General features: G+C 40.2%; 1 protein-coding gene across 5 annotated transcripts in view; it reads left to right on the top strand.

Moving 5' to 3' along the window:
- ptprq (protein tyrosine phosphatase receptor type Q) overlaps positions 1 to 26,251 on the top strand; it is a 74,164-nt gene that overhangs the window by 12,279 nt on the left and 35,634 nt on the right. For all 5 annotated transcript variants that reach the window (XM_077193852.1, XM_077193851.1, XM_077193850.1 and 2 more), the window contains 15 exons: positions 3,306 to 3,459; positions 3,543 to 3,649; positions 5,214 to 5,311; positions 6,561 to 6,726; positions 6,861 to 7,121; positions 8,321 to 8,481; positions 11,513 to 11,627; positions 12,437 to 12,663; positions 15,526 to 15,595; positions 16,554 to 16,753; positions 16,898 to 17,138; positions 17,804 to 17,932; positions 19,574 to 19,720; positions 25,349 to 25,509; positions 25,593 to 26,004. In XM_077193852.1, the coding sequence (XP_077049967.1) occupies positions 3,306 to 3,459; positions 3,543 to 3,649; positions 5,214 to 5,311; positions 6,561 to 6,726; positions 6,861 to 7,121; positions 8,321 to 8,481; positions 11,513 to 11,627; positions 12,437 to 12,663; positions 15,526 to 15,595; positions 16,554 to 16,753; positions 16,898 to 17,138; positions 17,804 to 17,932; positions 19,574 to 19,720; positions 25,349 to 25,509; positions 25,593 to 26,004 (2,649 nt within the window). The remainder of the gene's footprint in view (positions 1 to 3,305; positions 3,460 to 3,542; positions 3,650 to 5,213; positions 5,312 to 6,560; positions 6,727 to 6,860; positions 7,122 to 8,320; positions 8,482 to 11,512; positions 11,628 to 12,436; positions 12,664 to 15,525; positions 15,596 to 16,553; positions 16,754 to 16,897; positions 17,139 to 17,803; positions 17,933 to 19,573; positions 19,721 to 25,348; positions 25,510 to 25,592; positions 26,005 to 26,251) is intronic.

The following is a 26,251-nucleotide window of genomic DNA, read 5'->3' as shown; positions in this document are numbered from 1 at the left end:
CGAAGAGAGGGCCCCATCTTAAGTTGGAGGCGTCCGTCGAGATGACCTTTCGGTACGAGACAGCTCCCATCGTCACACCCCGCTGGTACCAGTCGGCCGCTAACCAGGGCTGCAGAGCTGAAACGTAGTTCTGAGTCATTCTGATTCGTCTGCAGCCGAAAGCACAAGCTCGGTGAGGCACCCGAGCATTCAATCAGCGTTGTAGCGGGCGCATGCGCAGTAGGCCCAGCTGAAGCACTGCTGCAGCTGATGCCATACAGCCCAGCATTCTCTGAAATGTTTTCAGAGAAGCGACGCTGCCCTTCTGGAAAGATGCGGCCAGGTGTCGCACACGGCGCGCGCACTGTGCCGATAAACGGGCCGTCATAGCCACAGAGTCCAGTTCTATCCCCAGAAAGGAAACCCGACTGACTGGGCATTAATGAGCTCTTGGTTCAGTTGACCGTGAGACCCAGGCTTTCCAGATGACTGAGGAGCACTGTTCTGTGAGATAAAATTTCTATCTCTGACTGTGCCAGAATCAGCCAATCGTCCAAACAGTACAGAATCCGCATGCCCTGATTTCTCAGTGGGGCAAGAGCCGCGTCCATGCACTTCGTAAATGTACGGGGTGCCAAAGACAGGCCGAACGGGAGGACAGTGTATTAATATACCTGACCGTCGAAGGCGAATCACAAGAATGGAGATCGAGAGAGACAAACCAGTCCCTCGGGTGAATTTGCGCGAGAATTTGTCATGTCGTGAGCATTTTGAACGGTCTTTTCATGAGAGCATTGTTCAAATATGTCAGATCTAAGATAGGTCTGAGAGCTCTGTCCTTCTTTGGTACGAGAAAATAGCGGCTGTGAATGCCTGATTCACTCAGAGAAGGAGGTATCGGTTCTACGGCCCCTTTGCACAGCAGTTTGGCTATTTCTGCGCAGAGTAGATGTGCACGGACCGCTTTCACTTTCGTTGCGGTCCGTGCTTGAAAGCGCAGAGGACGGCGAGCGAATTGTAGCGAATAGCCCTGCCTTATTGTGCTCAGCACCCATTCTGATAGCCCCGGAATAGCTTCCCATGCTTGCTAGGGGCAGAATGGGCTCGGGAAACTGAACCGGAGGTGTGGGCGCGGCACGCGTGCCCTCGGTGCTTGGATACGGCGGCTCGCTGACAGCGATGGCTGGCTGTTTCACGTGTTATGTCCCGATTGCTCTGAACGGGGAACGTTTTGTGATAACTTTGTGATGCGCAAGCAGCGCCTGTCGTGGGCGCATTTCCTACCTCTAATACTCGAACGGCATTTGCCAGCTTTATGAGAGTGGGCTCAGTGAGTGTGTGAGACACGGGGGGTATAGTGCTTGTGTGTAGGGGTGAACACTGAGATGTGGGCACATTTTCTATTCTTAAAACACCAACGGCGTGAGCCGGATAACCAGACATTATACCCTTTTTGAGATTTCTCTGAGACGCCGTAAAAACGGTGGTTGTCTGCAGGCGAGCCGGCTGTAGTACCGGCTCGTTGGCTGCTAAATACCCTGCTGCAGTAGCCTTCTCTGAGGGGACTGACAGGGCGAGACATTTTGACGGTGGTCCGGCCACAGCGGGACTCAGCCGTCTTTTCCTCCGTGTTGTTGCTAGAAACTTTAGGTTGTGTTGAGACTTAAGGCCGAGGCCCTCGGGGGGGAGGCGGCCTGTGACCGCTGGACGAGCGCGACCTAGGGCGGCCGCCCTGTCGTCGCTGCAAAGAGGGAGGAGGCTGGGCTGGACGCAGGCTAGTGCTTCGCGCATGAGTCTGGTCACGCGAGCGGCTCTCAGCTGAGCTAGTGAGGCAAGAAGAGGTTCATGGCCTGCGAGGTCTTTTGTACTTTGGAGATCCGGTCAACGATCTCGTTAACCACTTGGACGAAGAGACCTGTAGGGGAGAGCGGCGCGTTGAGAAACACGGCGCGCTCGGATTCCCTCATATCAGCAAGCGTCAGCCAGAGGTGTCTCTCTGTGACGGTGAGCGAAGCCACGCATAAGTTCCACGTCCACGCCAGCACGCGTGCGGCCGGATTCCTGGGCAGAGGAAAAGGCGGAGTGCTGAGAACCAGACCAATCTTCACTGTCCGAGGCCAGGAGAGAGCAGCTGTCACCTGCGGCGTCGCCTTCCGCCTCGTCCCCTGAAGCGGCGGCAGTGAGGGCCGGAGCCGGCATCTGCGCGTCCGGGAGGGGGGGCGGAGAGGCGAGGGAGAGGCTCGAGGGAGAGGTTCCGGTGAGCGCCTAACCACCACAACAGCCTCCGGTGGTCTCTGGGAACGGAGCTTCTTCCTACGCGGTTTCACAAAGGGCGGACAGCTTCTGCGTTAAAAGCTTAAACGCTTGCGAACACGCAAATTAGAGCAAAGGATACTGTCGCCGGATAGCGTAGCAGGCACGGATGGCTGAAGGCGGTGAAGTCGACCGGCTTCTTCAGACGCTGTCCTAAGCTAGCAAGGCACTGGATTCGACGGCGGTGGCTTCTTTCAAGATACAGTGATGCGAAGAGCTTCGCTGAAGAGATGAAAAATCAGAGAAGCAGCCTCCGAGCCGCACATTTATACGCTAAGCCACCCCCATTCTGGCGGGCTGTGACGCGTAAAGGGCGCAAAGCGCCGTCATTGGGCGTGACGTTATGCAAGGCTCAGTGGTAGGCTGCTGCAGTAGCCGCAGAGCAGCCAATGAGCACGCTAGACAGCCTGCTCTAGGTCTGCTAGCTGCTGCACTGTATTGACAATAAATACAAAATGAAGGATAATTTTATGGCTTCATATCTCGAGAAAAGATTAATTTACCCGTAGCGTAAGCAACTTACGCAATACGAGAGAAGCTCTCGTAAGAGAACAGCATATTAGAATGATTTCTGAAGGATCGTGTGACTGAAGACTGGAGTAATGATCCTGACAATTCAGCTTTGCACCACAGGAATAAATTACATTTTAAAATATATTAAAAATGGAAAACAGGTGTTTTTAAAATTTTAATAATATTTCACAATATTTCTGTTTTTACTGTATCAAATAAATACAGCCGTGGTCAGCATATAGACTTCTTTTATAAAAATTATAACTCTTCACCCTAGCTTTTGAACGGTAGTATACTTAAACTCGATACTGTACTTACAACTGCCTGTTGACCAACTTGAATTACATTTTTAAAGAGGAATTTCTAGAAAAATTTATGGAATTTATATAAGGACTTTTTAAGGTCTGGAAATCACAATTTTTTGTGTGCAATCCTGTGATATTTCCAGGAGATTTATGAACCCTGTTTGATCACTTTAATTGCCTTGTGTCTGTTTGTAGCTCCCAGTTCGGTCACCTTGTTGCCTGTGCAGAGGACATCAGCATCTCTCAGTGTGCTCTGGAGGGCAGGCCAGGGGGTCAGTGACTCATTCATCCTGTCCATCAGAAACTCAACCTTTATCCTGCAGACCAATCAGAGTGCGTCTGATGACAGGTGAGGATTTAGATCAGTTATCTGCCCTGAAGATTCGGTCTTTATGTAAGAGTGGTTTTGACTGCAGCTTGCTCTTTTTTTAGAACATTTCGCTTTGACAACCTGTTGCCTGGAAGTGTGTATACTGTTGAAGTGAGCAGTGTTAGTGGAGACAGGCGAAGTTTACCTGCTTCTGCAATTGCTAACACACGTGAGTGTTACTACACTTTTACATTGGTATAAAACTTAGCAAGAACTTATCGTCTACTCTCTCACACAAATCCACATTCCAAAATGTAGTGCCTTGCTGTACTGCCTACATAGACAGCTGCCCTCTAAGGTAGCATGCTAACTGAAACGGAACCTTATGACTCATTCGAAACACTTCACTGGTAGCGACTCTATTCACATTTACTTACAAATGCCCCACAAAAAGTGCTCTTCATGTGAAGCCAATTCAATAGAGTTTCGTGTTAGTGTGCCACTAAGCTAAAGCGATACAGTAAATATAATAAATACATAGCATATATTAGGATTAAATCTGTATATCAATAGTTTTAGGTATTGAGTAATATTTACACTACCGTTCAAAAGTTTGAGGTTGTTTAGATTTTTTGATGCTTTTGAAAGAAGTCTCTTCTGCTCACCAAGGCTGCATTTATTTAACGAAAAATACAGTAAAAACAGTAATATTCTAAAATATTATTGTGGATTTGCTACTCAAGAAACATTTCTCTTCTTCTATTCTCAGAATTGTGAGATATAAACTCGCAATTGCGAGTTATAAAGTCCAATTCTGAGAGAAGTCAGCCTTGTTTTTCAACAGAATTGGAATTTATAACTCGTAATTGCGAGTTTATATCTCACTATTCTGAGAATAGAAGTGTGTGAAAAAAAGTCGCAATTATCTTTTAAATTGTTTTATTCAGTGACAGAAACAAGCTTCCATAGCATTGCACATATCTTTCACAGAAAAGCCAATACCAGAATGCACTACAATAAACTCAGAGGGGGTGTAAACCAAGATGGCAGGTGAGAAAAATGTTGTTGTTTTTTTACAGAAAATGATACTTTTATTCAGCAAGGATGCATTCAATTTATCTAAAGTGAAAGTAAAGACATTTATAATGTTCAAAATATTTCTATTTCAATTAAAAGCTGTTCTGTTGAACTTTTTATTCATCAAAGAATCCTGAAAAAAATTAATCATGGTTTCCACAAAAATATTAAGCAGCACAATGTTTTTGATAATGATAAGAAATGTTTCTTGAGTAGCAAATCAGAAATAATAATTTACTATATTACTACTTTTACTGTAGTTTCGGTCAAATAAATGCAGTCTTGATTAGCAGAAGATAATTATTTCAAAAGCATCAACAATCTGAACAAGATCAAACTTTTGAACTTTAGTGTAAATATAACTCAATAAAAAAAAATCAGAATTGGGAGATAAAAAGACGCAATTACTTTTTTAAAGTTATTATTCTGTGGCGGAAACAAGCCTCTATACAATGCTACTCTTGCAATTGGCCATAAGAAGGTAGAATAGCATAGAGACATGAGGATGGTCTCTTTGTGTTAGGACAGTGTCAAATGCAAACTTCCTGACAGCCTACTTAGTTAAAATTATGCTGCCTGATTTTTGAACAGCCTGTTCCTATGATCCCTTATGAGCACCTGTCATGCCGTTAATGCCATCTATTTAGGCAGCTCGCTAGGGTTTGGAAACAGAGCTGTAAACTCACAGATGCTTTCAAAAAACTTTTTTTTCTCAGTTCCAGAACCTCCTGGTGACCTCACTTGCATTGAACAGGAAGTGAGCAGCATGTATGTGATATGGACACACCCACCTGGCAGAGTGGATGGTTACAGGGTAGGGTGACTTTTTGATCATCCAATCAGTATCGAGAGCTGTATAATGTAATTTGATAGTTGTATATGATAGTGTATTTTCACATTTTGGATTTCTTTGATTTTTTTGATTGACGAAAGGGTCAGAAGGTTGAAGAGGCTATGTAGAATGAGTTATACGTTTTTTTTATTTTTTATTGTAAGCATGACTAGACTAGTGTTGGAGCCTTTGCACACCTGTTAAAACTTTCATACCGACCGTCTCAGCTGAAATGTTGCCTAGCAACTCCCTGTCTTGTGTGCTCGGGTTTCTACCTTTCTTATAATACATGAGCGCCAATCCTTCAATTTACCTCACAAAGAGAGCGAAGGTGTTTGAGTGTACGATGTAAAAATCCAATTTTGCAAACTTGAGAAGATGTTTTTCATCCAGTGTAAAGTCCTCATGGAAAAACCTGGGCTAAAGTGACTTCTACGGTTAATGAGCTCCTCACTTCTATGGTCACCCCTATTCTAGATTGTTGTTTTGTTGTTGTTTTCTTACTGAAAGCAACTTGCGCTGTTATATCTTGAAATATATCAAGTGTCATTGTTTTGTCTCAAGATGCACACCAGTAATGTTTTTTTTAAGGCACGTTTATAAAAGCTGCTAAAATGTCCTAATTAAACTAAGGCCTAATCCTGGCTTAATCTAAGCCATGTCTGTGAAGCCAGGCCTGGGGATAGTACTCTCTATGTATGGGGGGGGGGGGGGGGGGGTGAGTCTCTTATGCTCACCAAGGCTGCATTTATTTGTTCAAAAATAAAGCAGAAATATTGTTATTCCTGTGATTCAAAGCTGATTTGCATAATGAAAGGTGCTGGATTACCCCAGTCTCACATGATCCTTAAGAAATCATTCTAATATGCTGATTTGCTGAAACATTTATTATTATCATTTTTGAACTGCATAATATTTTTTTGTGGAAACTGTGATAAAAAAAATTTCCCCAGGAATATTTGCTGAATAGAAAGCTCAAAAGAACAGCATTGATTTTAAGAAAACAAAAACAAAACAACTTTTACATTATACGTCTTTACTTTCACTAGTGATCAATTTAATGTATACTTGGATAATAGATATTTAATAATAAATAATAGTATTAATTTCTTAATACTTAACAAAAAAGAACGAGTACAGACCCTAATCTTATGAACGATAGTGTTTAAAGTTTATGCCTATACTTATTTTATTTCTGTTGCTTGCATTCTTTGCATTTGTTCCTCTTTAGTTTCGATATGGCCTCGCGGGGGACCATCGTCTGCAACACCAGGTTGATCTCCATGGAAACAGTGTCAGTATCCATGACCTGACCCCAGGAAGTGATTACAGGTTTGAGATCCAGTCCTTCCTGGGGTCAGATTTCAGCCAGACCAAATTCAAAAACATCTCTACTAGTAAGAATTTCCCAGTGATACCTCCTACTTTTGGTATCATTAACAAATACAGATACGAAAAAAATACAATACACAAAAACATTAATAAGAAAGTTCATTCTATGCACTGATTTTTATTTTATTTTTTATTCCAGGGCCAGCAGGTGTGTGTTCACTCTCTGTGTCTCACGTCAACATCACATCAGCCACAGTGGCATGGGCACCAGCTGCTGGCTATTTTGATTTTTATAAAGTGACCATCAGTAATGGCTCTCAAATCTGGACGTTAGATGTGAGTCCACACTTGCAGGAGGTCACAGTCAATGGCCTGTGGAGCGGCTGCTCCTACAACACCACTGTACAACGCTTCAGAAACACCATCGGTGGAACCGCTGCCACCATCACCATACACACAGGTTAGACTGTTTCCCAAAATTCACTTGGCATAATGAAAGGTACTAATTCCTCTAAAACTGTTTTAGAACAGTTTGTATTGTCAAATGAAGCTTGAATTGAACCGAGCTGAATACGTTTTAATTGAACAAACCTGATTCACCCTGCATTGAGTTACAATTGAACTGCATTGAATTGCAATTGAAACTTGCATTGAACAGATCCAAACATAATTTAATGAAACCGAACTGCATTGAATCAAACTGGACCTTAACCGTAAATTATATTACATTTCAATAAATTGAACTGAACTTAAATGATATTAATTATTAATTTCGATTAAAAACTGTTTGGGTTGGTTCAACAGCATTGAATTGAACTGAACCGATCTGAACTGAATCAAATTGAATTGAACCAAACTAAAATTAATCAAATTAAACAATTTATCAACATCACTACACTATCATTCATTTCTAATCAATTTTGCTTCATGAACATTTCTTTGTTGATAATTTTTATAAAAATAAAGTTTTATTCTAAACTAATTTAGTGTTATTTTCATTGCTTGTATTTAATGGCAATTGCTTGTTTACGCTAGAAAAGCACTTTGAATTGCATTGGATTTGTTTTAAAGGTGCTTTATAAATAAAGATTGATTGAGTGAGTGAGTGAGTGAGTCGGTTGAGTGAGTTGTTGAGTGAGTGAGTTGTTGAGTGAGTGAATTGGTGAGTGAGTGGGTGAGTGAGTGGGTGAGTGAGTGGTTGAGAGAGTGAGTGAGTGAGTGAGTGAGTGAGTGAGTGAGTGAGTGAGTGAGTGAGTGGTTGAGTGAGTGAGTGAGTGAGTGGTTGAGTGAGTGAGTGAGTGAGTGAGTGAGTGAGTGAGTGAGTGAGTGAGTGAGTGAGTGAGTGAGTGAGTGAGTGGTTGAGTGAGTGGTTGAGTGAGTGGTTGAGCGAGTGGTTGAGCGAGTGGTTGAGCGAGTGGTTGAGCGAGTGGTTGAGCGAGTGGTTGAGTGAGTGAGCGAGTGAGTGAGTGGCTGAGTAAGTGGGTGAATTAGTGTGAGTGAAAATGAATCTAATCAAACCTGATTGAAATGAATGAAATTTAATTTAACCTCTATTTAAACTAAAGTGAGCTGAATTGAATTTTTAGCATTTGTCTGTCTGTAAAATATATACATGCATTTTTATTTATTTTTACGAAACCCCAAATCTGTGTGTTCCAGTGCCTGCCAGTCCTGAAGGGTTGCGTGTGATCAGCGTGTCACCTCGTGCTTTCTCTCTCCACTGGCTGGCATCACCTGGATGTGATAAGAACTACCTGATCCAAGTGCTTCCTGACCACGGCAATATTACCATCACCACCACAGCAGACAGCTACGTCCAGGTACATACTGCCACCCCCGCCCCCCCCCCCCCTCACACACACACCCCACACACACACACACACACACTCACCCTGAGTCACTCACAGACCTCTCCTAAAGCCGTATGCCAGGTGTCAGGTAGAACAGTATCCGTGTCAGCTGGGCGGAGTGTGTGGAGGAAGGTTGGAGAACAAGTGAGAGAGTGAAAGAGAGAAAAGACCGTTAATATTAGGTTTAGCATTGGTGGTGGGACTAGTTTGTTTCTGATCACTCGCATACCAGCGGTTAGTTACCCATTCAGCAGCTCTCTCTTAGTGAAGGGCCATCATGCCATCGTTTCTGCCCCTACTGGTTATCCTGTACTCGGGCCTCGGTATTGTTCAGGTAGGCATCAATTGCATATTTGCATTCCATTGGTTTTGCATTACATGACATGCTTTAAATACTCAAGATAGAAGGATTGGATGCCATTCAGAAGTGTATTGAGAATTATTTTAAAAACCAATTCAGTTTGTGAATTTGAATTGATATACCAAACAGATTTGTTTAAAAAAGTAGAATTAAAAAAGAATGTTGTAATCCTTGAAAAGCCACCTATAGACATTTTTTATGTAATCTATATTCCATTATATTTAATAAATTAAACTTTAATATTATGGTCATATTTTCAATGAAATTAATTGAATGAATTCAAATTAAAGTTCCAACTCAGGAACTTAAAGGGAGACAATTTTATAACATTTTGAAGTTTTCATCCCTGCAAAATAGATTTATTCTCATAAACGTTTGCTGAACACTTACACACACACGCACACAAACACACATACACTTTGGTCTGTTTGAGAGTGATGGTGAGACGCTACACGACCTTGGAGGAATTCTTTAACTGGATTGTGTTTCTTAGAATTAAGAAATACGACAATTCTGCCACACAAAGACTTGAGTGTGTGATAAATATCACTGAACACTAACTCGTCTTCCTTGGGACTGTGTATTTGTAAAGGGTTTCCATTTTACATTTTATGCATTAATTTGTAGAGCTTTCATAATTGAACATCATAATAACATTTCTGATAAAAGTTGCCATCAACAATTTATTTTCGCTTAAAACCCTGCTTCATTTTCTGCATCATTTATATTTTCTTTACTATTTATATTTTTCCCTGTGTGAACTTGAAAGTAACTTGCTTTGGGGTTTTAGGAGTTAGTTAAATTGCAAAATGGCTCAGAAGAGTGAAATTAGTTCTAAGAAAAGCTCTTGCAACATTTCTAAGCAAATATATTGGTAGATATTTTATTTATTTGCAGTGAAATTCATAGAAGTGTGGTTTATATATATATATATATATATATATATATATATATATATATATATATATATATATATATATATATATATATATATGTTATGTAACGCATGCAAGCATGGATTCGATTTTGCCATGTTATCTTGTATTACTGGTATTTTATCCTAACATCTGATAAGACTATTGTCTTTCTGGAACAAGAGGTGTGACATCACGTATGGTAACTTAGCCTGCTGCTGTACTCAATAAACTTTGTGTTTGTGAACATGTTACAGAAGACCACAAGAGATGCTTTTTAATATATGATTTATATGAACAAATTATTTCTGTGCTAGTAAGGGCTCAAGAAGATTCGCTTGCATAAAAAGTGTGTTTGTGTGTCTGTTTGTGGGAGTGTCTGAGGTGCATGGATTATTGATGGTATCTATAGATGTACAAAATTCCTTGTGTTTTTGAGGGTGGTTTGATGCATGATGGTGTTTTGGAGTAATAATGCGATGCGTTTGATTAATGTAAGTCATTGTCTTCAGTCAGGCATAGCCAGCGCTATTAGATTCACATTCATATATCTGATCGCATTCAAATTATGATTTGTATAGTAGTTCTTACTTTGGTTTTACCTGAGGTTAATTTTATAGCATGTTATGCTTCAGTTTCCTCAGAAGAGACATGACTCCGCAATATGTTGTGAGATAATACTACGCTTTATGCACTGAAAGTGAGCCTTTATTTTTTACAATCCTGAAATTTTAGGTGAAAAACAACACCAACAAAATAGGTAACTAGAAGACACAAGATGATACTATTATAAAGGTCACTCTCAAAAACTGTTGACTTTTTTGGCTTATAAAACGGTGAATAGTTCAGTTTCCTAACATAAAAGCTTATCATAAATATGTATTAAAGTCTTATTAGTAATCTTGTCAAAATGTTATGTTCTTTGTTATTTTAATCTTTATTTTTTCCACACCTATCATTTTCCCTCTGATTTAGTTGAAGATGTTATGGGTAGGGTTACGTTTCGGGGTAGAGATGGGTGGACTGCATGTACATCATTTCTGATGATTAATTTGACCCGCAATTTCATGGTTAAACGCAGCTGCACAGACCAAAAATACAAATACAAAAATCTCAGTTCCTGGACTACCCTCAGAGAGTATTTAAATTTACATTTATGCATTTGGAAGATACTTTTATGCAAAGGAATGCACACTGCGTTACATGCATACATTTTTATCAGTTCAAGAATGTTAATATTGCTGGGAATCGAACGCATGATTTTTGCGTTGCTAGCACCATGCTCTACTGTTTGAGCTTTAGGAAAGCACACAAAAATGAAACAAAAACCATTTAAAAACAATTAAACAAATGGTTAAAAATAGTTGTTAATCACGGTTTTAATAATAATTTTTTCTCATGTTTATTTTTGATGTAATGTGTGAGAATGTTTGTGATTGTGATTGTATTGAAACCAATTAGTGTCAATTTAAACTGCAACATAAAAATTGGACCCAGAATTCAAACATAATACAAGGGGGGCGCTAAACAACACAGTGTCTTTTATATTATCCAATATAAACAATGGTTATAAAATTTTTTTTAGAAGTCTGTCTTTTAAATATTGGATTTTTTTTTCTTTGGTCAAGAATCGTATCTGCTACCATATTTGAGAATGACCCATATGTTCATTGTAGATGTAGATCTATGTTTGTCCTGTATATGTATGGTCTATTCTGTGTTTTAGGCTCAAGTGTCCAGTGTAACCCCTGGAACATCATACACCATCACGGTTAATGCAGTGGCCTCGTCAGGGTTCAGCTCACCTGTCAGCCGAATACTTGTTACCACTATTGAGTCATGTAAGTCTGTGTGTTCCATTCTTAAACCACTATCTTCTTTTAATAAAAATGACGCCTTCCTTTTGTTATTTATGTGTATTTCCTCATAGTTCCCATATATTCCTCTAGACTACCTCCTGTTTTTGTTTTTAAGTTTCACTTTATCAAGTGAAAATATTCTATTCAGACAAACAAATGTTGTAAATTATGTCACCCTAACAAAAATTCCCTAAATTACCATATAATGTAGAAAATGTAATATAATAACATACTAATGTAATATGTAGTAATGTAATGTACTGTACATTAATCCATAATGGACTTTTTTCCATCTTAAGTGTGTGTGTATGTGTGTACATTTATATTTGCATAATTGATGCTGATTCCAGGCTTTGATAGTTTGGTATCATATTCCCGGGTCGCTGGTTTTCTCGTCCCTATGAGAATGGCAGGAGCAGGTCACGCTTTCTGATGGCTTTATATTGTTATTCTCCTAAATGGCTGACACCTCCACAACAACAGATAGCTGTTAGCGAGCCAAGCACCTTATGAAAGACCTCTACGTTTGATAATGACCTGGACGATACTATATCTAGGTTAGAGTAACAACATCCGTCCTGCTTCATTGGAGAAGATGAGGATATAATGGCAACACAAATGAAAGAAGTGACAATCAATTAAAAAAACGACGTGAAAAAAAATTGCTGTAATCAACCAATTCGAATCAAGTAATCAATAAAGCTGTTATAAAAAATAGGATAAAATAACAAATGCATCATAAGATTCTCTTATAAGAAGTTTTTTGTGTGTTTATATGTATGTGTATGTAGTACCAGCGGCCCCCTCTAAGCCAGAAGGTGAGCGGGTTGGTTCCAATGGAATCCTGCTGTCCTGGCGGATGCCGATGCCCCTTGACCCCACAATTCACTCATTTGTCATCAAATACAAGGAGATGTGTCCATATCCCGACCCTACCTTCACTGAGGTCACCAAGGGCCTGGACATCCCAGAAACTCTCCTGAACACACTCACCCCTGGAGCAACGTACAACATCAAGGTGCACAGTTTTTGTAGGAACTGTAAAACGGAACTAAATTGAAATAACAAATGACGCAGACTTGAAGAAAATACCAGTTCTCGGCCCAGCCGCAAATGGATTGTTCAGAAAAACTATAAAATGAATGTGTCAAATATAATAGTTTGTGATTAAAGCTCACCAAGAACCAACACATTTCAGTGGATAGTTTCTAAATATCACAAAAATACATCCTCAAAATTACCTGGCAAGACTTTGTTTAATGAAATTGCTTGTCACAGCCACATAAAGCCTGTTAACCATAGGAGCACATACACACAGAAATGGACAAAAATACAAATGTTTTGATGAGCTGCTCAAAACTTTATACAGTCATGCTGTTATTGCATGTTAAATACATGTTTTCATTTATATATTACTGTCCTGAATAAGATATTAACATAAAATATGTTTACATATAGACCACAAGGAAAAAATAGCTGAGTTAAAAAATAATCCCGTTCAAAATTTACATACCCCCCAATCTTTATACTGTGTGTCATTACCTGGATGATCCACAACCGTTTTATTTTTTTATTTTTTTTGTGGTGGTTCTTGAGTCCCTTTTTTGTCCTGAGCAGTTAAGCTGGCCAATGTTTTTCATAAAAAATCTAACTCTTCAGTTTTCCAGCATCTTTTGCATGTTTGAACCCTTTCTTTATGATTTGAGTTAAGATGAGACCCATCTTTTCACACTGAGGACAATTGAGGGACTCAAACACAACTATTAAATAAGGTTCAAACATTCACTGATGCTCCAGAAAGAAACTTGATGCATTAAGAGCTGGGGGTGAAAACTTTTGAACAGGATGAAGATGTCCACATTTTTCTTATTTGGTTTAAATATAAAAAAAAAAATCATTTAGTATTGGCCTTCAGAAGCAACAGAAGATACAGTACTTGCATGTTTCCCGGAAGACAAATTAAGTACAATTTACCTTGATCCTCAAATTCAAAAAGTTTTCAACCCCTAGCTCTTATCGTGTTTCCTTCTGTCATTTTTATAAATTCACCTTTTTTTTTTTCTTGTGGACTATGTAAACATCTTTTATGTTACATATCTTATTCAGGACAGTACTACAGTAAATAAATAATAACATGCATTTTGTATGTTCCCTCTTATTTTGTTAAAATAATTTACATTTAGTAGATTCTGAAAGGTGTATGTAAACTTTTCAGCACGACTGTATATTGAAAGAATGTGTTACTTTATACCAGCAAGAATGCATTAACGTAATCAAAAGTGACATTAAGTAAGGGTCAATGCCCGACAAGGTGTCCACTGTCAGGTTTTAATGGACAAACGCAAGTGAGTAATCTCATCTTTTTCGTCTTCTATTTGATTCAATTCTACCGGTGTTATCTCTTTGTGTCGTTTCTCCATTTTATTTACATTTTTTCTTTCTTCAGCAGCATCCCAGTCGTCAAAGTTGTCATATTCTCCATAAACGTTAAAAGAAATAACGAAGTCGCTCATTGTTGTATTAGTAGGCTATGTAATATCTAACTAACGTTAGATGTTTGTTTTGATAGAGCAAATTGTTAACGGATACTTTGACTGCATGTTGCTATGGTTACTCACAGCTATTGTAGGCAGCGCATTTATTTATTAATTTCGAATGGTAAACAGGCAGTTTCACCAGAACTACTTTACTAGGTGTCCTCTATCACTTTTTAACGGACACCCTGCAGCCAATCAGAATCGAGTATTCACCCAGACCATGGTATAAAGATATTTATAATGTTACAAAAAAATTCTAACAGAATATTTCATCAAAGAACTTTGTTTCCACAAAAGTATTAAGCAGCAAAACTATTTTTAACATTGATAATAAGAATCAGCATTTTATAAACATTTCTGAAGGAACATTGACACTGAAGACCAGAGTAATATATTTCAAAAACATTAAAATATCTTTCCGACCCCAAACTTTTGAATGGTACTGTACATGATGCATAATAATGCAACAAAAAAAAAATCATAAGGGGGCAATTTCCATGCAACTCCATGCTAAAATTCTGATGTGACATCATGAGAAACTACCTTCCATACACTCTACAAAGACTCCCGATGTCTAAACATCATGGGAAATTCAATAGATTTCCAATTCCTTTCAAACTCCAAAGAACTCCAAGCTTCTTATTGAAAAATGGTGCAATATCCCACAGTTCAAGTTCTGAATTTCACTATTCCCCAAAGAAACTGAAGCTCTTCTGAATGCAAAAGCTTAAGTCCTGGAAATTAATAGTTATTGATGTTGTTACTGATATTATATCCAACCCATGTATATCTGAAATGTTAGAGCCCCCTTTACTTCACTTTTTAGTGTTTTCCATTTATTTAATGTCTTTGTGGGGAAATGTTTTGTCACCTAATGAAACGGAAGCAAGCAAAAACTTTTCTGAAAACGGTTTTCATTAAACTGGTCCAGCGTTCAGCAGACACCACTGGATTAACTGTCCATGGGAAAGTTACCAGTGGCCTCTATTCCATTGATCTCACTCAATAATTTATCAACTGTAAATTATTCATGTCCTACAGAGAACTCTGGATCCACGACGGATCTCTGTTTTCCCTCATTTGTCTCGTGAATTCATTGGCTGGGTACACCGTGAACTCTGAATTGACTCTCTAAGCTTTTGTGTGAGCATGTGTTTGTATGTATGACGGTCTTTGATGGATCTGTTGTCTGGAGTAGATCATCTTGCATTGGAATCTTCATTCACAGTGTCTTTATAACCACCTCTGCTAAGTCATGGTGATAAGTCAACCAGACGTTCTTATACTGTGTGCGGTTTGAGTATATTTCTTTTTAAATCTTTTCTTCTGTATTTTCTTTATAGGTTGCAGCAGTAAACAAAGCAGGAACTGGACCCTTTAGCCAATCTCTTTACTACAAAACAGCAGAGGCCCGTAAGCATTATCCGTGTATTACATATAAGCTGTTTTCAAAACCCTAATGAGCTGCTTTACTGCCTAGAGAGGTAGTTACCATCAAAGGTGCAATATTGCATGAGCAATATTGTTAATGATCACACGTATAAAACACAATTAGCTCTCCTCCTCTGAAGTGCATTGGACTCTACTATTAGCATTCTATTCATCAAAGAATTATGAAAGAAATTAATCAATGTCCACAAAAATATTAAGCAGCAAAAGCGGTTTTCAACATTGATAATAAGACCTGTTTCTTGAGCAGCAAATCTTCAAATCTATTAGAATGATTTCTGAAGGATTATGTGACACTGAAGACTGGAGAATTGATGCTGAATAAATCACAGGAATAAATTACACTTTAAATTAAAATAGAAAATTATGGAAGCTTGTTTCTGCCACAAAATAAAAAATAAATAAAAAAGGTAATTGCGACACAATTCAGATTTTTTTTCTCACAATTGCGAGTTTACATCTTTTTTATCTCAGGATTGATTGATATAAAGTCGCAATTGTTTGTTATAAAGTCAAAATTGTGAGAATCTCAATGACTTACGAGATATCAGATATGAGATATGAAAAGTCAGAATTGCAAGTTTATATCTGCCAATTCTGACTTTATAACACACAATTGCGAGTTTATATCTCGCGTTTCTGACTTTATATCTCGCTAATCTAAGAAGTAAACTCGCAATTGTGAGATATACAGTCACTTTTATCATTTAAAATGTTTTATTCTGCGGCAGAAACAAGCTTCCATAGAAAATAGCTCTTTTAAATTGTAATATTTCAAAATATTATTTTTGAGCATTGACCAGCATAAGAGACTACTTTCAAATACATTTTACTGACCCCATTGAATTTGAACAGATATTTTCATTTTGCTTGTTTAGAGTATGTATATGTTTCTAATCCATGTGTTTATGTTCAATCTCAGCCCCTGGTCTAGTATCAAACCTCACAGCATTTGCAGATGATCACACATCAGTGTTAGTGACATGGTTTCTCCCCGTACGCATCAATGGCCTTATCGCTAAGTTCGCAGTGAAAGTCAAACATGCCCGAACAGGCCAGATCGTCCGCACACTGGAGCTCAAAGCAGAGGACATCATGAACGGGGCTCTGCCTCACTGCAACGTACGTCTTTGCTTGTATTAATGTTTATTTGAAGTGATACAAGACAGCTGAACCAAATTCAAACCATCTTAGAAGTATATGCATTGATCTACCAATCTTTTACAATTAGTTTCGGTTGTTTATGTGTGTTTATGTGTCTCCTAGGATGCAGCAGACATCTTATCTCGTGGAACTCCAAGCCCGTCCGAGTCTTCCCAGTTGACGTCTGCTGTGCTGCCCTCTTTTACACTCTCAGCCGTTCCCCCCGCCTCCGTCTGGAGCGTTCCAATCAGTGTAAAGATTGATGAGCTCCGCCCCTACACTCCTTATGTGTTTGAAGTGTCCGCCTTCACCAGTGAAGGGGAGGGACAGATTGCCAGCACTATGGTCCGCATGCCGGAGGCTGGTATGCTATCACACTTTATTCTTATATATAAATATTCTTTATATTCTTATATATATATATATATATTACTGTTTAAAGTAGAAATTAATTCTTCTATTCAGCAATGATGCATGAAGTTGATAAAAAGTTAAAGCATTTATATTGGTATAAAATATTTCTATTTCAATGCTGTTCTTTCTATTCATCAGAATCCTGAAAAATCTTATCCCGTTTTCCACAAAAATATCAAGCAGCACAAATATTACAACTAAAAATAGTAGAAAATGTTTTTCTGGAGCACCAAATTATAAAATTAATCTATATTGCATCATACATTATTATAAAATCTATAGTTTTTACATTGTAATAATATTTCACAATATTACTGATTTTACTGTATTTTTTCGATCGTATAAATGCAGCCTCAGAGATTTCTTTCAAATATATCAAAGAAATCCTACTGACCCCAACTGTTAATCAAAATTAAGTCTATTTACTTGCATGAATGTTTTTTTATATAATAATAATACATTAAATTATGGAAATACCTGCCAATACAGAAGCTAAATTGTGTTGCAAATTCTTTTTTATGTTTGTCTTGTTCAAATAATCGCAATTTCCACAATTATATACAATAAAGTTTTTGTAACCCATCAAAAATGTAAAGACAAAAATGTGTGTTGCAGCCCCTGAAGACCCGCCACAAAACGTAGTTTTAAGAAACATCACTTCTAAATCTCTGTCTCTAACTTGGGACCCACCAACAATCACCACAGGACGATTCAGTTACGTCATCCAGCTCCACAGCTCTGAAGGTAACACTTTCTGACAGCCCATGACCATCAAACTAATGTCTTTACCATTAAAGGGATAGTTCACCCAAAAATTTTAATTACCCCATGATTTACTTACCCTCAAGTCAACCTAGGTGTATATGACTTTCTTCTTTCAGACGAATCTGAGTTATTTTAAAAAATGTCCTGGCTCTTCCAAGCTTTATAATGGCAGTAAATGGATGTTTCTGTTTTGAAGTCCATAAAAGTGAATCTATCCATGATAAAAGTTTCTCCACCAGGGTCCGGGGGGTTAATAAAGGCCTGCTGAAGCAAAGCGATGCATTTGTGTAAGAAAAATATTCATATTTAACATGTTACAAAGTAAAATTCTAGCTTCCGGCCAAACGGCCATACACAGTCTACTTGCATCTAAAGCACAACTTATGGATCTTGTGATGTTAGAAGTAGCGTAGTGCGTCATGGCGTAACATAAATATAAGCAGTACGTCGCTGTGGCGAACAGGACGGCCGAGGGACGTGAGAGAACGGCGCGAGGCCGGTGGTGCGATTGCTAATGAGCAACACCTGTGAAGCACACCGGTCTCTCGATCATCAACGCTGTCGCTCCTCCTTTATGCTTCCGCTCCTCCGTGAGACTTTCGAGACCGGTGTGCTTCACAGGTGTTGCTCATTAGCAATCGCACCAACGGCCTCGCGCCGTTCTCTCACGTCCCTCGGCCGTCCTGTTCGCCACAGTCGCATTACTCACTTAAGTTGCGCTTTAGACTTACGCCATCTAACTTTTGCGCCATGACGCACTACGCTACTTCGAACGTCACAAGTTGCGTAAGTTGTGCTTCAGACGCAAGAAGACTGTGTATGGCCGGAAGATTATTTTACTATATAAAGTTTTAAATACACAAACTCATCGCTTCGCTTCAGAAGGCCTTCATTAAAGGTGCACAAAGTGATGTCACGCGTTTTTTAGGCCAAAACATTTTTTGTCACATACAACAAACATCTCCTCACTATCTGGTAGCTGCCTGTCCCCTGAACACACTGTAAAAAAACACGGTCTCTGCAGACACCCCAGGCTCCACAAACGGCAACAAAAACAAACTGGGCTTACCCGCACCACGAAACATAGCAAACTGTTCCAGCCAATAACCGATAAGAAGGGTTTGGGGGTGCGGTTTGGGGGATTAGTGCGTGGATGAGGAGGAGGGAGGGTCTAGCTAGCCTTCGTTTTGTTTGACAATACTTTAAACGTCAACAAGAAGTGATGTCACCCGACATCGCTTAGAGCACCTTTAACCCCCCGGAGCTGCGTGGAGCACTTTTATGATGGATAGATGCACTTTTATGGACAGCCATACACTGCCATTATAAAGCTTGGAAGAGCCAGGACATGTTTTAATATAACTCTGATTGTATTCGTCTGAAAGAAAGATGACTTGAGGGTGAGTAAATCATGGGCTAATTTTCATTTTTGGGTGAACTTTCCCTTTAATACTGTATCAGATACTGTATACTATCAGACAGACACCACACACAAGCCCTTAACCTAAACCAGCTGGATGGCCTTGCGTTTAGCACACATGCTCCAGACTACTTAATAGTTCAAAGCACATCCTCTCATTGTTTGTATGTTAATGTGGTACATGTATATGTGTATTTCAGGGTTTATTAGTGAGAACAGCACAATTGATCAAGCGTTTATTTACACTGGACTGACTCCATACACACAATACTACATCCATCTGATGGCCAAATCCGCGGGGGCCACAGGACCGGCAGCAGTGGTCAACATTACAACAAAAGCAGAAGGTAAACACACAAACACACATGTTGTGTTTTTGTGTTTTATGGAGACTTTCCATATACATAATGATTTTTATACTATGCAAACTGTATATTCTATCCTCCTACACTAATCCTAGTCATCTCAGAAAACTTTCTGCATTTTTACATTTTCAAAAAACTTCACATAATATGATTTATAAGTTGTTTTCCTCATGGGGACTAAAAAATGTCTTTACAAGGATTTCAGATATTGCTATCTTGGTGAGGACATCTTGTCCCCATAATATAGGGTTTACCAGGCAACCCACACACACACACACACACATACATGCGCGTGGCTTACCAGGACATCAGACTTAAGCCCCATTCACACCGCCAGTTACTTTGTCGCTGTATGTCGCTAGGCTCTGTACTGTGAACCTCTTTCTCTTATATATATATATATATATATTTATAGACTATGGCGAGCAAGCAGCAGTTTGTGTGCACCCCTGCCCGAATTATTTAACGGGTGGGGACACACACACTTTATGTGTTGTTTGTTTGGGAGAGGAGCATGCACGGTCAGCGCTCAATGGCGCTGATTGTGAGCACTGTATTGTGCTTCCCTTGCGGACACTCCGATCCCGCCTGGCGTTTTTTAACGAGGACGCCCAGGCTCGCGTTCCCCAATGCTCAGGTCCCGCTGCTGCCGAGGCACAGCGAAGACTTCAGGCTTGGGGTTCGCAAATGGATCTGTTAGCGGAGTTAGAGACGGGCTCTGCCTTATCTCTGACTTCACCTGACAGATCTAGTGCATTCTATCAGGGTTCAGGAGCACACGCTGCGGTTTCTTCCACCCCGATACAGGCACAAACACTACAGCTATCCAGTTCAGAGGCACTGGATGTTGTTAGTGTTTATGCTCGTGATACTAAGGATTCGCCACATCAGTCTCATGATTTTGAGGAGCTCGTTGGGGTTGTAACGAGAGCGGTCGAAAGATTAAATATCGATCGGCCGGCAGATAAGCAGGACGTTCGTTTAAAAAGCAAACTAGACGAACGCTTCCTGCCCTCTCGTTCACAATCTCAACACCTGAGCCTTCAATTTTTTTCCGATCTCCATACTGAGGTGTCGAGATCGTGGAAGGAAACCTGTGTCATATAGAATGTACAGTGCACAATCATTACACTACTCTTCTATTTCACAATATAAAGAGCACGGAAATGGGGAAATGCCGAAGGCTGAAGAGTGAGCTATCTCTCCCCTGAATCTGCATCTTCCCTTAAAGCCACATCATTACCCACCAAGCCAGTTAGAGTAACTTCAGCTTTGGTGGGTAAGGCTTATTCAGCGCTTGGTCAGGCTCCAGCATGTCTTCACACAATGTCGCTGCTGTAGGCTTACCAGGCTGAAATGTAAGGAGACATTGATGAGGGCGTGGCTATTGGCCCGAACGCAGTTTGCGAACTGCGTCGAGCCACAGATTTGTCTCTCAGCCAAGGAGACAGCTATTTCTATCGGCCGGTCTATGGCAGCCCTGGTGGCCACTGAGAGACATTTCTGGCTCAATTTGAGCAATATTAAAGAAAAGGAGAATATATTCTTTATGGATTTTCCCATCTCTTTATCTGGCCTCTTCTGTGACGCAGTGAACACGGTCATCGGGAGGGTTCAGGAATCAGCCATACAAGCTGCTGCCTTCCAAAAACTTCTCCCTCGCCAGACTCATGTCTCCGGGGTTGCTGAGCAGGAGCACCCCCAAACTTTTAAAACCAATTCCTCACACCATGCCACACAAGAACAGAGCGTGGCTTCCCGTGTTCCCCCAAAAAAAGACTGGGGACATGGAAAGCGTGCTCAACAGCAGCCTTCAAGGGATTAGATGGATCTGAGGACCGTCATTATTTCCAAGAAAGCTGCAAAGAAAAGGCCTGACGTCCGAGGGTGCAGGCCATCTCCCTTCGCTGCCCTCGGGGAACCGTTATGCTAAACCTGCCACCTCGTGTGTTACAGGGCACAGCGGTCCCCAGCGAGCACATATCTCAGGTGCCACCCGGAAACATAGTGGCCCTGGGAAGCCCGCCCACTCCGAGGAGGGTCCTAGAGCAGTCAGTTCAGTCGTTCCCTGCCGGTTCGCCGTTACAGGGCGACGGGCTAATTGCTCAACAAAAACTAAATCCAGAAACCAGTTTCGAGAGGCTGGTACCTCTAGTAGAATTCTTGGTAGCGCGGAAGCTACTGTCAAATATTTCTCGTTGGGTCCAGCAGACCAAAAGGGGCTTTCATCCCACCATGGTGAGCCCCGAGCAGGTTCTGGTAATGGAACAAGAAGTGAAAATCCTGTTGGACATAGAAGCCATAGAATATGTACCTCCCTTCAGCAGGGACACTGGGTTTTACAGCCAGTATTTCATCGTTCCAGAGAAGGATGGGGGATTGCGTCCCATTTTGATTTTAATAGTTCTGTATGTTTCCGTCATGTAACTAAAGTTCAAAATGATTAAACAAATCGTGCCACAGATCAGATTCGAGGACTGGTCTGTCACGAAAGATCTCAAGGACACATACTTCCAATTTTCCTTCTTTCCATATCACTGGAAGTTCCTGAGGTTTGCTTTGGGGGGCAAAGCATACCAATATCGAGTTCTTCCGTTGGACCTAGCACTATCACCCCGCACTTTCACGAAATGCGTAGATTCAGCTCTGGCGCCACTGCGTCCTCAGGGTATTTGCATCATGAACTACATCGCCGATTTGTCGATTCTAGCTCAGGTGCATCTGTTGGCGGTTCGGCATCGAGATGTTGTTCTCACCCACATGAAAGAGCTGGGGTTACGGCTCGTGCCTGGAATTTGCGCCCGGCATGGTTAAAGCGTTCCTTCATCCTAGGCCGGGTTATGTTCCCAAGGTCCCCACTAATGTGGCCCGATCTATAGTGCTGCAGGCCTTCTGTCCTCCTCCTTTCCAGGATTCGGACCAGAAAAAGCACAATTTGCTATGCCCGGATAGGGCATTGGATGCTTATGTCCACAGAGCTGCCCTGTGGCGTAAATCCGAGCAGTTGTTTGTCTGTTTTGGACCCCCTAACAAGGGGTCACCAGCATCTAAGCAAAGATCTCACTTGCTTATGAGTCGACCGGACAGCCTTCACCTTTGGCGGTGCGGTCTCACTCAACCAGGAGTATGGAGGCCTCTAAGGCCTTATTGTCAGGAGTACCTCTACAAGACGTTTGTGATGCGGCAGGCTGGTCCTCACCTCACACATTCGTCAGGTTTTATTCTCCTGACTTGGACTCTACACCAGGGTCCCCTGTTCACACAGGACAGGCACTTCTCGCTATGGTGGCGTTGGTATAGACGTTCCCTTAGCGTCAACCTACGCAACGCGAGTTCCCTTGAAAGGGAACGATTCGGTTACGACTGTAACCTCGGTTCCCTGAAGAGGGAACGAGACGTTGCGTCACCTGCCATATCTCCTACGTGCCTTTAAGCGACTTGTTCAGACCTTACGAAGCTGGAGCGGCTGGGTTTGAACAGGCTTATATAGTTTCCTGGTTCTGACGTCACGTCACACCATTGAACTGATTTTACATGTGCTTCAATACATCAACACGCAAAGCGTTCCGTTAGCATCAATCGACGCAACATCTCGTTCCCTCTTCAGGGAACTAAGGTTACAGTCGTAACCGAGGCTTTTTAAAATTTATTTAATGTTTAATTTTGCTTTGCCATTATGAATTAACTAGTTTTCTATTTGAATAGATTTTTATAATATTTTAAGTTGTAATAATATTTCACAATATCACTTTTTATCAAATAAATGCAGCCTTGGTCAGCAAAAGAGACTTCTTTCAAAAACATAAAAAAATCTTACCGACCCAAAACGTATCAATGGTAATTAAAATTAAATCTATGCATTACCTAGATGAACCCTATTTAGCTGTACTGACTGCAACTTAAAGAAGCATTAAATCGCTTTTGTTTTTTCCTCCCAATTTTCTTCCTGCATGACCCAGCTACAGTACACTTTAGCTGTGATTTATGGATGAATTGCCACAAATTCATCTAAATACATGTATTTTTCACTACAGTAGAGAATTAATAGTCCCCCTGAATGCTTGTGGCATTCAGGTTTTCATCACATTTTGATTTATTGTTGGTGTCACGTTTTCTCAAACTATGTTTGTGTATGCTTGAAGGAGGCATATTGGGAGCCAATTCCATTTTTTGACTCTGTATGGATCTGTATGGAGATTGGAGAACATACTCTCAATAGGCTCAGGGAATGTGTACGTGTTTGTGACTTCTGTAAGTGTTCAGACTTGGGGGTCAAAATAAGTGAGAGTTATAAATGAGGTTTATATTTAGCTGGTCTGGTTGTAATTAAGTCTGTCTGAAATCAGCAATCTATAATTATACCTTTAATTGGGTTAATTTAGCTGGAGGAAATGACTTTTTTATACTAAGCCAGTTGTTGCTGCATAGCTGAATGCTCATTAAATTCATGGAAAAACAAGAAAGGTTATTTGTTCACTTAGGGTTGCTTTTATCTAAAATTAGATTTTGGTCGAAAGCCTCAAAGCATCCAATGCCGAAATGTGTGATAAATAAAGGGCTGCATTTTCTCAGCAATGAATTGCACAATTGGGAAAATTTATCAGCAGTTCCTTGTAATGGACATTTATTTATCCAACCATGCCTTTACTGTACATAAATGTTTACCCAGTAAGATTTTTTTTTTTCTTGAAAGGTATTAACACATCAAGTTTAAATTGCTTAAAAGTGACTGTAAAGACTATTTTTTTCATAATGTTACAAAAAAAAATATTTTAAATAAATGCTGTTCTTTTGAAAGTTCTATTATTCATCAAAGAATCTTGAAAAAATTATCAGTTTCCAGAAAACATATTAGCAGTAACTGATTTCAACATTGATGATAATAATAATAAGTATCAGCTTTACAGGAATTACATTTGAAATATTCAAATAGAACAGTTATTTTAAATTGTAAAAATATTTCACAATATACTGTAACTGATTTTAATGTATTTTTGATTAAATAAATACAGCCTTGTTGAGCATGTGTTCATTTATTGTGTTCATTCACTCGTTGCGAAGTCTTGTTGGTGTCATACTGCATTCATTTGGATGTTCAAGTCTTGGAGCAGTACAGTACATAACAGAAGACTTCGCTACAAGTGAATGAACACACATGATTTAAATAGGCAAACATTAACGAGATAATGACGGTTGGTTTCAGTAATCAGAACATGAGGCAATGGGTTATGGGAAATGTAGTTCATGAAGCGGTAAAGGAGACTGAGGAATTGTACTCTAGTGGTTATCATGGGGACTCCAGCTGGCAGGTGTAACAATTGCAGAGGTTCTCAAACTTTTTGACTCCAAGGCTCCTCATTGTCAAAGACAATTTCTGGTACTTCGGGTTTTTTTTATTATTATTTACAGAAACTAGGAGTGACAATTTGTAGTCGTGTGTTATTAAGGCATGTTTTTTTGTTTTTTTTAAATGCTCTTAATTTTATTTTAAAGCATTTATTATTATTTTTTATATTGCGACCCCCTCGGAACTTTAGTGAGGGCCTTGGCTTAGTATACGGCAAGGTGTGTTAATAACTGTATCTGTGTGTGCATTTATTTCCATGTTAGCCCCGAGTGCTGTGTCTCATCTGACAGCAGAGGCTGTGGACTCCACGTCGGTCGTTCTATCCTGGAGATCCCCGAGCCAACCAAACGGCTTGATAAGCCACTATCGGATTCTAGTGCTGTACCATACTATGCTTGTACAGGACATCACCCTAAGAGGACAGGTAAAACAATAAATTACACAAGCATGCACACACTCACTGTATTTTGTTTGGTTAGCTTCACTGATTTTATGTTGTTGTTACAGAACGCTGTCTCTCAACAACTTCGTCGCAATGCAAGGTCACTTGACATCACCACAGAATCTGCGTTCACTCTCGCCTCACATGGAACATTTCTCACTTTGGGTCACGGTTTTACCAACACTGACTCGGAACTGACCTCTGACCTTCCTTTGACCCCAAGCACCCCCCATACGCCTCCACCCTGGCTCACAGTCACCCACGACAGAACCAATGCATCTGTTCAGGCTAAGACTGAGGCTGTAACTGAGGACCCTTTCACTGAACTTTCATCTCTCACTCTAAGCACCGACCAACCGCCATTGGTTAACTTAAGCCCCTCCCAGCCCCGTCGCGTCACTAGGGCGGTGGCCACAGATTACACTCAGCAGCAGACAAACCTCCCAACAAGAGCTGCCACTACCATTGGAATAGAAGGTAAATAACTCCTCCCACTGACTCCACCCACTATGACCTCACTCACATTTCAAGGTTTTTGCGATTTGCAGATTAATAGTACTGTTTAAAGCACAATTATAATAACAACTCATAATTTCCGTAAGTAAAGATACAGTTTAAATTCCCCATGCATAAAGTTTTTTCAGCAATGTGAATGGACCTTTCAAGACAGACCAACTGTGTTATTTTAGTCACTGTTGCCATAAAAATAGATATTGGTCAAAAG

This window comes from Siphateles boraxobius, unplaced genomic scaffold, assembly GCF_051911475.1.
Source record: "Siphateles boraxobius isolate OS27281-9 unplaced genomic scaffold, OSU_SipBor_1 31, whole genome shotgun sequence".
In the NCBI taxonomy this organism is placed as follows: domain Eukaryota; kingdom Metazoa; phylum Chordata; class Actinopteri; order Cypriniformes; family Leuciscidae; genus Siphateles; species Siphateles boraxobius.
Note: the sequence above shows the minus strand (reverse complement) of the source record. Positions and strands in the feature narration are given on the sequence as shown.